General features: G+C 41.7%; 1 protein-coding gene across 3 annotated transcripts in view; it reads right to left on the bottom strand.

Annotated features, from left to right (window-relative positions):
• si:ch211-45c16.2 (mitogen-activated protein kinase kinase kinase 13) overlaps positions 1-15,649 on the bottom strand; it is a 35,032-nt gene that overhangs the window by 7,807 nt on the left and 11,576 nt on the right. The window contains exons 2-6 of one of the 3 annotated variants that reach the window (XM_061054286.1): positions 15,096-15,177; positions 2,851-3,566; positions 1,722-1,905; positions 1,427-1,618; positions 464-622 (exon numbers count right to left, since the gene is read on the bottom strand). In XM_061054286.1, the coding sequence (XP_060910269.1) occupies positions 464-622; positions 1,427-1,618; positions 1,722-1,905; positions 2,851-3,499 (1,184 nt within the window). In that variant the 5' untranslated portion in view covers positions 3,500-3,566; positions 15,096-15,177. Of the gene's footprint in view, positions 1-463; positions 623-1,426; positions 1,619-1,721; positions 1,906-2,850; positions 3,567-12,095; positions 12,891-15,095; positions 15,178-15,649 lie in introns of those variants that run through there. The other 2 variants (XM_061054287.1, XM_061054288.1) reach the window with 2 other exon arrangements.

The raw sequence follows: 15,649 nt of genomic DNA, 5'->3' as shown, positions 1-15,649 counted from the left end.
ACAGAAGGATTGTAAAGTAGTAGACTTTTAGTGATTATATAAAAACTAGGGCTGGGCAACGATTAAAAGTTTTAATCGCGTTAATTGCATGAGTTCCTGTGATTAATCACGATTAATCGCATTGTTATACGCAAAATCCAATGCGCAGCAGTAAGCAACATACTAGGCTCGCTCATGATGGAATTTTACAAAATAAAAGCCAGTGAGCAACAGACTTTTACAATAAGAAAATGAATAATAAAAACTGCGTTAATGCGAGATAAAATAATTGTTGGCGATAATTAATGAGTTAACGCAAAAATAACGCGTTAACGTGCCCAGCCCTAATAAAAACAGTCTTTCAATTTTGTAGCTTTTTGTCAAGTTCAAGCTTGAATTGTCATAACCTGCATATTTACTTCTTTATTATTTATTTCTTAGAATATAATATAGTAATGTAAATATGCACAAATTTAGCACTCACCATATATCTACTTTTTCAGATACAGGCTCATTTCGTATCACTTCTGGGGCCATCCAGGCCACCGTACCAGCAAATGACATCTTTGTACTTTTGTCACTGAGCTCTTTGGACGTTCCAAAGTCAGAGATTTTCACAGTGTCGTTGTGGGTGACCAAAACACTAAAACACACAGAAAACACACACACACACACATGTGTTAAAATCAATCATATCAGGGGATAGCAGTGTTAGACTGACATTAAAGCAGGTCAAATGACCTGAGTTAAACAATCCTCGCCAAGTTTTTTTTTTTTTCGTTTTTTTTTCAAACTTTCCTCCGTTCTGGAAGAGGAATGAGTTTTTCTTCTAATTTGGCAGAATTTTAATCTTTAAGCCTAAAAGACTCAGCTTTGTCAGAAGCATTTCTGCATCCGAATCACTCCATTAGCTAAATGAGACTGACCTTTCCTGCACATTCAGCCTGCTATCATTCTGCTGACTAATACAGTGTTCAGCACTGCTGCAGCATGATAATATTGATTAGAGGAACAGGGCTACAGTGTGCGCAGCATGAGACAGGACACTGTGTCTTACTTGTAAGTTAAGGGGACAAGCTTTTTATTAATTCTGAGAATGGCATTTAATTTAATGTCAGAGCAACCATAGCTGAAAGGAAGAATTGTTTTTGTCGCTATGGGCCAACACAAACTAAACAAGGCTGCTAAGCGCTTTTCGTGAGATTAACGGATCAGCTGATCTATAACCGTGACAACACCAAAAAAACATACTGTACTCTTTTGTAGATCTGGGGAAATATAAATTTTACTGTGATTCATACTGTAGATATTTCACTGAATAAGACCCACAGTGACTAAACCTATAGTCGTTAATAAGGCTTCTGCTCAGAGTTTTTTTTTTTTCTAAATGCACAAGTTTAAAATCAGTCTGTTTTCTCTTCATATAACTAGAAAAGAGAATACTCACTTGGGAGACTTGAGGTCTCTGTGGATAATTTTGTGCAAGTGTAGGTAGTTCATGCCGCTGGCGATGCCTGAGGCCCAGTCCACCAGCAGCCTCGGGGTCACCTTCCTCCCCGCTCTCAACACCTCATACAGCTGGCCCTGAGCGCAGTACTCCATGATGATGCAGTAACAAGGTGCCTGCGTGCACACACCCCTAAGTTGGACAAAACACAGGAATGACATTTATTATTATTATTATCCCCCGGCTGGAAAAAAATGAGTCAACATTTGTTTACACACACGCAAGGCAGACTTACTTGAAGCTGATGATATTTGGATGTTTGAGTTTTCGCAGGGGTTTTATGTCCGTCTCCTTTTGCTCGCGCACCTTCTTGATGGCCACCTCCTCAGAGCGGAACTTTCCCAAGAAGACGGCTCCTTGTGCACCGCTGCCGAGCCACTGCAGCTCTGAAATCTCCTCAAATGGAACCTCCCACATGTCTGGAAACAAGTCAATCATATTTGTAAATACAGAAGCGTATTAGGTATTGTGCCTTTAGAGGTATAAACAATTAGTTTTTACTTAACGCTGTCATACGTTCTCTTTGAAATGAAGTGAATCATATTGGGTAGATTGATAACACTTATCTTGTTGGTATGGTCATGTGAGGCTGTAAGAAGCTGCTAGTTAGCTTAGCTAAGCAAAAAGACTTGATCACGGGGGAACAGCAGGAACAACAAAGATCAAACTACCAACACCTGTAAAGTTCACATATTATCACATTAAAACTTGTTTATTTCTATCCTTTATTCAAAACAAAGTGTAATAGAGACAATTTATCATTTGGAAGGGGTCGTGTATTGGTTTACTTTTTAGCAAGGTGCGATTACTTCCTTTATTCTCTGATGGTTTCTTCAGAGATCAATGACAACTCCAATATGTGAAACAAATAAAGGTTGATTTATTACTATAAAAGGTTCTCTATCCTAAAAAAAATAGTCACAGTTATAGGACTATACACATGCCATGTAGTGTCAGTCACCTGTAAACATCCATAAAAAAGACACACAACATATGTTTTGAGCCAAACTAAAAATATTTTTTTAGCCTTGTGCACAACTGCTACAAATGTCTCAGATGTTGAATAAATAGTGCGTCATATGTTATCCACTTTTAAAACCAGCAAAGACTAGAAACTATGCAGCTAAAATCTTCATCCCTTTACGTTTGGACATTAGCTGGCCGAGCCTTGTTCTGTCTAACCTCGACTTGCATCCTCTGTGTGCAGCCTGCACAGGCAGCCCTGCAGCAAGGTGAGTCTACCTAAACCACGACCTCAATTCAAACTGACAGCAGTACAGTTTCACCCACTACAGCAATATTGTGAATCTGGGGATGGCTATTTAATTAAGGCTGTAGACTACATTAGGAGAAATGAGACTAACCTTGCTGTTGCAGCTTGTATTCTGTCGAGTATGTCTTCCCGATGATGTTCCAGACGGGCCGCAGACAGCCAAACAACCCCTCTAAGAAGCCGCCCGAACCAGGACCTGCTCTCTGGAAGTGCAGCTTGATGTCATCAGGGTGGTGGGGGTGGTTCTGCCTCCCCTCTCCACTGTGATTCATGGGACAGTCCCCTTCTTCCATCTGCTCCTCCATCCCACTCCCACACCCACACCCGCCATGCTCACATGAGGCCGGTGACACAGCCTCCTCGTGGTCGTGCTCCTGCAGCTGGAGCACGCTGTTGTCAAAGTGTCCGCCCTCGCTCCTTGTGGAATCCACGCTCAAAGCTACGTGTGGGGGAGTTATACCCCCCAGCATTGAGTCCTCATCCTGAATAGGCGTCTGTAGTGTCTGCAGGGGAACGGGCAGGTGTGTGGGCGGGGCCAAGTCTGTGATAATCTGAGGAGGTAGGTTCAATGGAGGTGCCTGAGGAGGCTGAGGTTGGGTGTTGGGCAAGTTTGTTTTTTTCATTCCGTCCCCAGCCACAGTGAGTTTGAGCTCCTCCTTCAGTTTGCCCACCAGTAGACTGGGGCAGGAAGTCCACGAGAGCACCTCCGGGGAGCTACCCATGTTGTCGTGCATGTGCATGGGCCGCCCAGTGAGGATGGATTGAGTGCGTCCTAACACGAGTGTTCGTCTAAACGCTGAAATTCACCTGCAGAATGTGGAGACAGAAATAATAAGAAAGAAAGACATGTTAGCTAATTATACAATAAAATTAAAATATAGCATAATGCAAATTTAAATTAAAAAAAGATAAGTTAGACATATTCAGATGCTTGGAACATAAACATCATTAGAACTTCTGCAGGAGGTGCAATATCACACCCACAAAGACAATGCAATCCTCTCAATTCCTCTCTGAGCTGCGGGATTTCAAGAGCTTACATTTTTTTCAACTATGGAGAGAACTCACAGCAGGAAGGGGAGGGGTCGGAAATCTGTTTAAATTAGGGCATATTGTAAGAGACAGTTGTTGTACGAACGACACTGCAGAGCACATAAATGTAATTCTTGGAAATTTCAGGGAAACAGTTGGACTAAACTGATCACACAAAGACGCACGCACACACACACACACACACACACACACACACACACACACACACACACACACACACACACACACACACACACACACACACACACACACACACACACACACACACACACACACACACACACACACACACACACACACACACACACACACACACACACACACACACACACACACACACACACACACACACAGGCTTTACAGTGTTCTATGTGAAGCATAAACAGTATAGCTGGGATTAAAGCGCTCTCCATTTATTAAGACTGCAGAGAGCAAAACATCTGTCACACACAGCCCATTCTCACTGCTTAACCAGCGGCCCGCCTCAGACCCACAGCAAGACGCTGCTTGACCACTGCGAAGGAGGGGGATACAACACACCTTTCCTTAAAGTCAAAATTTGAAACATAGTTTTGGATAAAGCAACAAGAAAAATGTGTGTGGTTGGCTGCTGTAGCCAATGAAAGCCTGAGAAATTAAAATATTACCATAAAAAAACTACATAAAAATACAATATTAGTTCAATTAAAGCCTGTCCTCAAATATTCATAAAGTACATGTCACCTCAAAGTAAAAAAAAAAAAAAAATTGTGGCGGCACTGTCAACAACACCAGACAAACTATATATAGTATAGTAGTATAGGATGAGACAGCTTAAAGAACAGACATGGATCAACGGGGATTATATCGTCTCAACTCAACATCCTTCTACGACCATTTCTAAGATATGAATAGCATCATACAATCTCTGTCAACAAACTTATCTTACTAAGGAGTTATCAAGTGACCAAAAAATGGGCTTGGACAACAAATGACTAACTAATGGCTTCTCCGTTTGTGTGTTATGATTTAAAAAATCACTCTCAATGAAGAACAATCGGCAAAAAGGTTATGCTCTATATTAAAGACGGATATAAGAAAACTACTTAATTTGTCATGATTATAAAATCCACTTGTTCTGTTTCCATTTTGAAAAAATAAGACAATCCAGAAGAAACACTCTGTTTCCCCTTCTCTCTTCATGTCAGTGTCTCTGAAAGCGTATTGGTGTGCAATGCTGCCAGTCTGACTTTTTCACCTCTACCACTGGGAAGTGTTCAAATCCTGCACATAGACTCTAATTTGTTGCAACTGTAGAGTACACTGTGCTTGCAGATGGTCATTTATCAAGTCTGGCTGTGCTTGTTTACCAATCTTTACAAAAAGCACCATAAGCAGTGAATAAATTGCTTTGTAAAAGACTTGATTTCCCCCTCTGTAAACCCATGGGGACATGGTCTTAGAAATCCAATCAAGTTTGAGGGGGCAGTGGAAAACCGGGAGTGACGGACAGAGGAAGGGAGATATTGAGAAGCTGTACAGTGTGTACAGTCGGGAACAAAAGATCAAAGTCCAGGAGGGAGGAGAGTGAGCTGGCTTTGGTGACGTGGAAGTTTCCTGAAGGGGAGAGGGCAGCTGGGAGGTCCAACAGAAACACACTTCATCTATGTTGCACTCTACGGGAACATTGGCATGAACACACAGCTTTTCCTGTTGGCACAGATCAAAGTACAATAAAGCTGTGATCCCTCTGATGTAGATAGTGTTACTGCTGAAACGCTGCAAAACAAACCATGTCTGATACTTTCACTCAAAAATGGACATTATTGTCAAACTAACAAGTATCAGAACAAAAGAAAAAATCTCCATTAAAACTATTATTTAACATCTGTCTTGCATTTTTTCTGTTCAGCCTAGCTTGTTACACAAAAAAGAAAATCCAAAGAGCCGTCTGACATCCTTTGTCCGCCCAAAAGTGCTTAAGAAACCCTGACCTTTGTAATGAAACATTTTTTTAAATTTTAGATATAATTTTGTTGTGCCGTTACTAGATAGGACAGTGCAGAGTAGAGACAGAGTCATGCGGGAAAGGAGCCGCAGGTCGGATTAGAACCCGGGCTGCCCGCTTGGACAACGATAGCCTCTATACATGGGGCACCACCTTACTGCTAGGCCATCTGCACCACATGAAACTTTTTTTAACCAAAGTAATTGTCATAACTATGAATCTTAAATAAACAGCCTTAAATGCCTTAAACATTTTGTTGGAACACACAAGACTGCTCATGTTGCTATATTTGACTAACATACAATGAACTATCAATGCATTGTTGTCTTTGTAGTTGTCTGCCATATTCACATGTTCATTTACATGAAATCACTTCTTCTTGGTTGCTGAAGCTGCTAGTAACTACCATATAGCATGGATGTTACTCAGTCATTATTACAAAGCCACAGACAGAATGCCAACCATAAAAACATCTGTGTGTTTTTTTAGTACAAATGCACAGCCTGGAATGTGATATTGCTTTACATAACAGCACTAACATCATTTATATATATTTTCTAACTCTAATCATTGATTTTAGTTCCGAAACTTGACAAGAACATGACTGAACCGAAGAAACCCCAACTTTTACCTGCACTCTTGCTAGTATGTCTATGTCAAACCAGCTACTTTGTCTTATTCAAATGTTTCCATTTATAAAGCAACCAGTGAAACAAGAGTGTGTTGACATTTTCCTTGGTGGCCTGTGTGATATATTATTCCAGGCATAGACTGTCTGTTGTTTAATTAACTGTGATCATTAACTAACACCTGATGCGGAGTGATAAATGTAGTTATACGCCTCAGTGTTGCTGTACTCAAGCACCCATGAAGGTCTCTTGTCCAATCAAATAAAGAGTGTAAACTATCTGTTGTATGGAAAATATAAATTCTCATTTTGATTTGAGAAGAAGAAACACTTTGAGTGGGCTCGTGGATTATATGTGCTCAGTGCATTGAATGGCATACACAGTAATAACTGATAGAACATTTAAGGTCAGAGACATTTCAGAGACCCATATTAGTATCTGAACATCTCTTTTAATCTTTTTTGATACCTGACAATAAAACAAAGTTGGGTAAGGGCGAAGAAAAAGTTCCTCAAAGGGACTCAAAGCAGATTTTGCTCAATGGTCTGCATCCTAACCCTTGGTCCACATAGATGCTGCATATATGTTACATACTGTATCTGCTGAGGGGGTAACCTGAGCGCTGTGAGAGTGTAGGGGCTGCCAGAAGCTCATCTATAATGCAGGCCTGTCTCTAAGCAGGTTGCTGAGAGTGCAGGGGAAGGAGAGAATGCTCTCTCAGGTATCCAATAAATCCGTCCTATCCACAGCCGGAGCTGTTCGTGAAGAGGCCCGAGCTGTAATTCCATCCCACGGGCAATTCTCAGAGCTGGGCTCCTGACGTGGGTCAAGGTGGGTGTATGTGGTCCACTGGACAAAATACACGCACTTGTAAAAAACAATACATCACGAACAGTAGCCATCTCAACTTCTCAACTTAAGACGAACTACTGAGCACGATTTGACAGAAAATCTGATGTCTGTCAACCTTTTTGAGCTCCCTTTGACCAATTTCTTTCCGTACAAGACTGAGTCTATGCATCTATATCTGACACCAAGAGCAGGAAACAGACCTCTTGCTCTCACCCATTAATCTCTAATGGAAGATCTCTATGTACATAGACTCTAATGAATAATGTCTGTGCTGCATCAAGAAGGGCTCGGGGTTTCATTTACAGTCTTTTATTTACAGCACTATCTGAAAGTGACCTTAATTACGCAAAAGGACCCACTGATGTAACAAAAAAAGAAAGATAAGTTACATGTTTTGGATGGAGTAGATGTTGCCTTGGGGAATGAAACAACTCAGATACAGAGTGGAGAGGGGTAGAGAGAGAGAGAGAGAGAGAGTGAGAGAAATGATCAGGGGCTGATCCTTTAATCCCTCTACAGGCCTCTAGAAACAAGCTTGTACAAACACAGCCCCTATTCAGCCCTCCCTCTTCATATACCCCTCTATACACGTCCTTTCACAACCCATGCCTCTCTAAAAGCAAACTAATGTCGATGTTCAATAGCACAGCGAATCATGGTTAGTCACTCTTACATGAACACACTTCAAGATGAAGAGCAGGCCTGGTAAAGTTCTGAACAACTGTACCACACTTATATGAGAGTGGGTGTGTACACAGCAGCTGCTGTTGGAGGGGGATTTGAGTTTACACGTGTGCACACACACACACACACACACACACACACACACACACACATACACACATGCAAGCCTGGGGCGTGTCTGGCAGGATCCAATAATCCCACTACTCCCAGCAATCCACTGGGGACAGGGGGTTTCTGTGCCACTCAGCAAAAGCCAATATAGTTGTTTAGATTGTGTTTCAGTGTACTGTGCTTTCACTCTGATCTTCCACAACATATTAATGGAGCATCAGACAGACTGCTTACATACAGTTTTATGCAGGTTCACACACTTCATTAACGCTAACATGTTAGCAGCAGAGGAAGCAGCAGTGTCATCTGTGTCTCCATCACTCCGCTCCTCATTAAGGGAAGTCCTGCTGGTCCCCACAGGGGGGACCTCCCTTCAGGTGACAGCTGGGCCAACAACAAAGAGCCAATTTAGACCCTATCGCACCTCATCATTCACACGTTACCATGTCAACACAGCATCCATCCTGGCCTTCTGCTGCCAGTCACACTCACTCTTATCCAACGCTCAGGTTTGGAGAGACAAAAAGTGCCTGAAGGTTGCTTTTCTGTATCCACTGAGCTCATCATAGAGTAAGAACAGACAGTGTATAATACTCAGAATAAATAGGCTTTTTGAACAAGAGAACTCTATTCTTTGAACTGAAAATCAGATGGATACAATCTCAGCTCCGTTAGCTGCCACATATTCTACACGTTTACAGCACATTTTCTACAAGAAAATCCAACTTTATTATCATTTTGAAAGCAAAAGCATTAAGTGACACGAGATTGCAGCACAGTGAGCCAGGGTCAAACCTTTCTGAGATGCTGCGCAGTTCTGGCAGACCGGTCTGCTTGAGGGAAAGATAAATAAGACAAATGCCTGACCCAGACTTTCTCTATCCCTCTTGACCTCTCTTGAAACAAATGGAGCAAAAACAGGACCTGGAAGGTACCTCAAGAAAACAACAATAATAGAAAGATTCTTAAAAAAGTAGCCTGGACAAATACACGAGTGTTTTATCATCTGTAGGTCAGAAGTCTCTGTGCTCAACAACACATGTATCTGTCTGCGACTCCGGGTCACATTTGAACTCTGTTATCTGTACTTGTTTCTTTAGTCAAAGCAGACTCTGGACCTTCATGGCTGTTAATAACCATGTGAGTCAACAATGTTACAAAACACAATTCTCTGCTCATGGATTCCTCTCTTGTCATTGAATTATGGCATATTTAGCATTGTGAGCATGTTACACAGAGACCTCAGAAATGTGAGTCTGCCAACAGAACAGCCCAGGCCTGATTTGATTTGTCAGGATGTGGGCTAATGTCTAAATCGTCTTTCCCTAGCTATCATGGCTTTGAGTCCTGCCGGGGGGAGGGGGGGTGGGGGGTGGGATTGTGTAGTCAACTGAAGGTGGGTGAAAGTAATAATCTGCAGCCGGTTTGGGCCTGGCGATGGAGGGAGAAAATAAACAAATTCTGGCACAGCGTTCAGCCGTCTGCTGTTAAGCGGCTGATATTTTCCTGTAATTGCTCTCTCTTCATATTCTGATTCCCCCTGTCATTCACCTGGACTCACCTGAAATTATGAGAAAAAAAAACATGTTTTTTTCTTCCTGATATTGATACCTGCTAGAGAGTACGCTCTTGATGCCAATGCAATAAAGAATATATGATTTCTCACATGGAACTTATTCATTTTGGTTGTTAACTGGTTATTCAAGGCTTGATCTGAAAGGCAACTAGACATGGTTGGCTTTGACATCGAAGCCGAAAAAACCCCTCCAGAGAAATACACAAAAATCCAGAAAGAGTTTTAACATGCATGTGTTTCATTAGCACTCTGAACACAACACACACAAATATAACTTTGCCCCAAATAGCCTCAACCAGTACCAGCCAGAATTGAGAAAATAATAACTGAAGAAAACAGTGTGCGCCATCGACACGTCACACGTTCTCCCTCCAGCTTCGTTTTCATAGCCTCTCTCTCTCTCTCTCTCTCTCAGTGAGGCTGCAGCCAGTGCTGCAACCAGGACACACAGCCTCCTAAAATCTGCAAGTATCACGCACACTCTGCTCTGGACAGCTTGCAGGGCTACAAAAATGTGCCTTTTCAGTCAAGCCGAGTCTTTGTCCACAGTGATACTTAACGCTAAAGCTTTGGAGAGCTCTGTTTATGAACTCTAACCAGATTCATCCGGCTAGATGACGAAAGCAAACAGACAGAAAAGGGACAGAGAGGCCAAGGAGACAGTGAGGGGAGAGAGAGAGAGAGATTTAGAGGAAGAAAAGAAGATAAGAGAGAAAAAGACATGGTGTGTTTTGTGGCTTGAAACAGAAAAAAGAACGAGAGGAGATAAATGAAGGAGAAACAAACAGAAAGGGAGATGAAAAACTGTTTTTTTTTCTGCTGCTGTTGCTACTGCTCGCGGCATGATACTGTACCGACCACGCTCCAATGGGAAAGACTCCCAGAGCGACAACAAAGGACACAAGAGGAGCCGGCTCCATGCGAACTGGGCCTGTCTGCCCTGCACGGCCAGGAGAAAGTAGCACAGACACACACATTTAGACACAGACAGAGACAAACACACACACACACACTCAACACTGCTCACCAGAGCAGCTGCTGCCACAACAATCCCCCTTGTGCTCTTTTAATAGGGACGGCCCGCCTGTTCCGCCAACAACAAGGAGCGGAGAGAGAGACAGACACAAAAAAGTGTCACAACAGACCAACACACATATTGCGAGAGCCTGGCTGCGACTGACACCATTTTCATAGCAGCAACATGAAAAATTTAGAGTAAAAAAAAAAAAAAGGGGGGTATGTGGGTTTAATATGAGGAAGTGGGTTTTGAACGACACTCTCTTTTTAACTGTCTAAAGACACTCTGCCACAGCAGAAAGCAAAGAAAATCAATACACATTAGTGCTTCTATTAGCTGTTGGGTTCAGTGTATCCCTGCTTCCAACTCATTTATGTTTTAATATTAGAAACTGAACCCCAAAAAGAGTCAGCGTCACTCTAGAAATAAAAAATACAAATGGTAAACTCCTCATGCAGCCATGTTTTTATACACTGGAGAAAAGATAGATTGAGGCATGGATGGAGCTCTCCCCTCCTCCTTTCCTCCAAAGCCCGGCTGCCGGCTACTCATCCAGCGCAGTTACATAAACATGCTTAGCAGCAGAGGACAGAGGTGGACACACACACACACACACACACACACACACACACACACACACACACACACACACACACACACACACACACACACACACACACACACACACACACACACACACACACACACACACACACACACACACACACACACACACACACACACACACACACACACACACACACACACACACACACACACACACACACACATAAACTCATAGAGCTTTCCTGCTGCTGAGCTGAATAAAGAGATGGATGGAGATGCAAAGTGGGAGGAATAAGTCAAGGATGCTAAAGCAGGCAGGTGCACAAAGAGAGAGTTAACCAAAGCACAATAAAACAAAGGAAAATGTAAGTGTTATACTGACATAGCACGGCTGTGCATGATACACGTGAGTCCAATAAAAGTCTTCCATCTCTGAACGCTTCAAGTTCAAATGCCTTAGAGGATGCTCTTTGGCTGCTACATCAGAAGGTGAGGACAGTTTTTTTGTTGGTCAATACCTTTATCTAACAACTCAACCTGTCCTTCAGAGGGCACAGAGAAGTACTGCATCAAAAAAAAAAAAAAAAAAAAGAAACAGCAGCAGCATCACCGCTGAGCCTAAAATAGCTTCTGCACGCACCTACGCACGACAGCTCGACACACACACACACTCCTGCAACTGCACTGCTACTGAGCAAACACTCACAGCTGATTTACAAACAGCACACACAAACACACACAAGAATGTCTTTGACCACACTGAAAAAAAAATGACAAAGTCAAACATATAAGGGAAAAATACTTAAAAGTACATTTATATCAGATGCATTGAAAGACAGAGCATCACCAGATTACTCACAGCAGACAGAGCTCAGATACATGGTCCTCCCTCAGCTCTGAGGCAGGGATGAAGGGATAAAAAAAGGAAAAAAGCTGCCAGGGAAAAAGAGGCTGAGCTGGCAGTGAGGATGGAGAAAAACAGTAAGAAAAGCAGAGGGAGACAGAGGCAGGAGGATGACAGACATTCCTCTAACTCCTGCAGCACCTGGGCCGTGAGTGGGTGGCTGTCAGCGTCACAGAGTCGCTGAAGACCTGCTCACGTCACACTTTTCATGAATGGAGCTGCCTGACGCAGAGAGGACGCGGCCCAGAGAGCAGGGGAGGAGGGGGTGTGTGAGAGGGGGACGCAGGAGGGGTGGAGACTTCTGCACCGACTCATAGAGGAGGAGCAAATAGAGATGAAGAGGAGAAGAGGAGCGAGGGAGGGAGGAAAAAAAGAATGAGGAGGGGGGGAGGATGTATTTCAAAGCAGCACCAGCTGGGAACAGCAGGTTCGGCTGCGGTGGCGTCTCTGTAAGTAGGACAGACCGTTTCTGCACAAGAGAAAATCCCTTTGTACAAAATCAGCAATCAGTTCTCTGCATTTCAATGATATCAACATCCCACATACTGCACCACTGCATCATGTGTCCTGTATTGTATATAACAGGGGTTTGTATAAGGCCAGACTACCACATACAAAATGATCCTTCTTCTTAAACCAAAGGTGACATCCCTCTTTTTCTTTCTAAAGCCCAAAATATTCCCTTTATTATCACAGAAAACACAGAAATGCACCAAATACTTGCATCTAATACGATACAACCAGATCTCTTCGGTAATAATGATAAATGTAGATTATGTACAAACTGCCACACAGTTGGGTGCCTGATGGATAGATGTTAATCATCAAATTGTTCTTATTGACCTACATTTCCACCACAGGGTCTTCATGCTCTGCACAACTTATACTGTAAGTATTTTTTGGCAAACGTACAACATTCAATGTTCTCTGGAGATAATAAAACATAAATACTTTAAGTCTCGTACGATACAGAGCAATTAAATCTCATATAGAACCACCAGAAATGAGTCCAGAGATAAGTAAGTTCCCAATCCAAGTCCGAAGGGCTAACAGTGAGAGAGAAACTAAAGGTCAACGCCAGAATATCAGAAAAACGGTTCTTTTCTCTCCTCAAAAGGTCATGTCATGCCTCTCAACAGCCCTCGCACTCCAGCTATATGTTCATGTCTATTACTGGAATAAACAGATGTACGTTTAATCTGATCTTGTTATGAACAAACAGTTTCTGGTTACCAGTAAGTTTCTTTAAGTTATGAATGTGAGTATGATAACTAAGACGTGATCGAAGAATACTAATACTAATACGTTTCTGTTATGGGTAGTGTTTGACTCACAAAATGGTCAGAAATGTATATAGTTTTCTTGGATAAGTGGAAATACATACAGTCTGTTAATTTACATTAAAAGTTAAGTGATTTATATTCAAACAGTCTTGTAGACAAAGAAGAGCAGAGGTAAGTTTGGCATCAGTGTATTCAGCATATAGTAAAAAAATAGAGTATTTACACACATCTGGGAGATTGTTTATAAGAGTAAGGGACCCAGGATGCTACCCTGAGGAACCCCTATATAACAGGCTATAGAGAGAGATGTAACATGACCAATTTTAACCACTTAAGACATGTTAGATAGATATGAAGAGATCAACATTACCACAGAAGAAGAGAATTGAAATGAACTCTGTTTGTTCAGTAGAATCTGATGATTTACTGTATCGAAAGGCTTTACTTAAGTCAATAAAAATGGCTTCAGTGATGTGACCTTTATTGAGCGAGAAAATGTTTTTGGTGAATAATAATAATGCAGACATGGTTGATCAGGTGAAACGGAAACTATATTGGAGGTCACTGAGCAAATTAATCTTCAAGATGGTTGCTTAGCTGATTGAAGAGAATTTTCTTAAATAATTGTAAAAGTGATGGGAGAATGGATATTGGCCTGTAATTTCAAACTACAGTTGGATCATCAGATTTAAAAAAAAGGGGGTGAATTGAGCAGTTTTCCAGATGTAGGGGAAAGCACAGGTGGGGGATGAGAGGGAGTCTCAAAATGGTATGTTTATTCTATAACAGATAGAAAAAAACAATAATTGAAAGCACTTGCTATATTTTCAGAGTGAGTGATAAGAGTGCCCTGTAGAGAAATTCAAAAATGATTTTTTTTTTCTTAGTTTCTCCAGTAATGACTTTAAGTGTCTGCTACAGAGTTTTAGGTTAAGAAGCAGCTTGAAGAATTAGCTCTTAGAAATAAACAGACTACATGTTTCCAAAGCTCTGTATATTGATTTTATTCTCTAGTGTTTTTGATGACCTATACAATTAAAAACATTAAGCCTTTGAGTAATTGAGAATTTATAGGTGGTAAATTATTCTGCTGAGAATGTACCTTGTAGACAGTAGTACATTTTTTCCATATGGACTCCACAATGTCATGTTCAGGGTTTTCTAAAGGCAGTTCAAATCAATATTACTAATTTCAGCATTAAACTGAGATAGTTTTGAATTTGATATTTCAGAGAGAATTTGGCAAGAATGGATTTTTGGGGATTTAATAATTTTCCAAACTGCATAAATAAGTGAGAGATCTGATATTGCTGTGTGAATAATTTCAGACAGAGAATACCTAGATGGTTGATTTGTAAAGATAAGGTCAAGGACTGAACTGTGTGTGTTGCTGATTCTAGTAGGCTCCTTAATTAATTGATAAAGACCATGCTTTCCTGCAGTAGCTTTCACAGGCTTTGACAAGCTGTCATTCCAATTCATATTTATGTCACTTTGATTCAGGTCCTGGATTAAGTTCAACATTTCCAGTTAATAACAAAAATACAGACAGTGAAAAAACGGTTCAGACCTACTTAATGCAATGCTGAAAATAAAACTACTTTATTCAGCTGGTTAACTTCTTACTCTTACATTTGTGTGCATGAGTTTGTGAATGTACACACACACTGACCTGTCAGGTTTGTTTCTGAGCATCTCACAGGGTCTTCTGAGTGTGAAACTGGGCTCAGGTTCGGCTCTGCCTTGCTTCTCACCTGAAAACAAACAGAACAGAAATGAATGGACGTATAGGAAGAGAATGAGGAATGTCATGAATAAATATGAGTGGGTCCATAACTCATAATAAGAAGCGTTATAAAGGTATCACCCACTACACATTTCCAGGATGACTGAACTAGAGGGAGACGTTGTGTGTGTGACTGGATATCTGTGTTAAATGTCTCCACTGGTGGCAGAGATTTAGACTAAAACCAATGACACTACATCAAAAGCGACTGATTGAGAGGGAGGGTCTGCCTGATAGGAAATGCTCCAGGAACAGATGCTCCACCCATCCTGAGCCCAAACCTCGGGGGTGGGGGGAATGAAGATGTGGGGGAGTTATAGTAGGAGTGTAATGATGCACTGAGGCTTGGGGGTTAGGCATACAGGAGCATTATTGTCCAATCTTCATCTTCAAGCCACACCCCAGCAGGGGACAAAGCTAGAGGGGGAGGTTTGGTATCC

The sequence above is a fragment of the Labrus mixtus genome, chromosome 13, assembly GCF_963584025.1.
Source record: "Labrus mixtus chromosome 13, fLabMix1.1, whole genome shotgun sequence".
In the NCBI taxonomy this organism is placed as follows: Eukaryota; Metazoa; Chordata; class Actinopteri; order Labriformes; family Labridae; genus Labrus; species Labrus mixtus.
The sequence above is the reverse complement of the archived record's forward strand: the minus strand, read 5'-3'. Positions and strand labels throughout refer to the sequence as shown.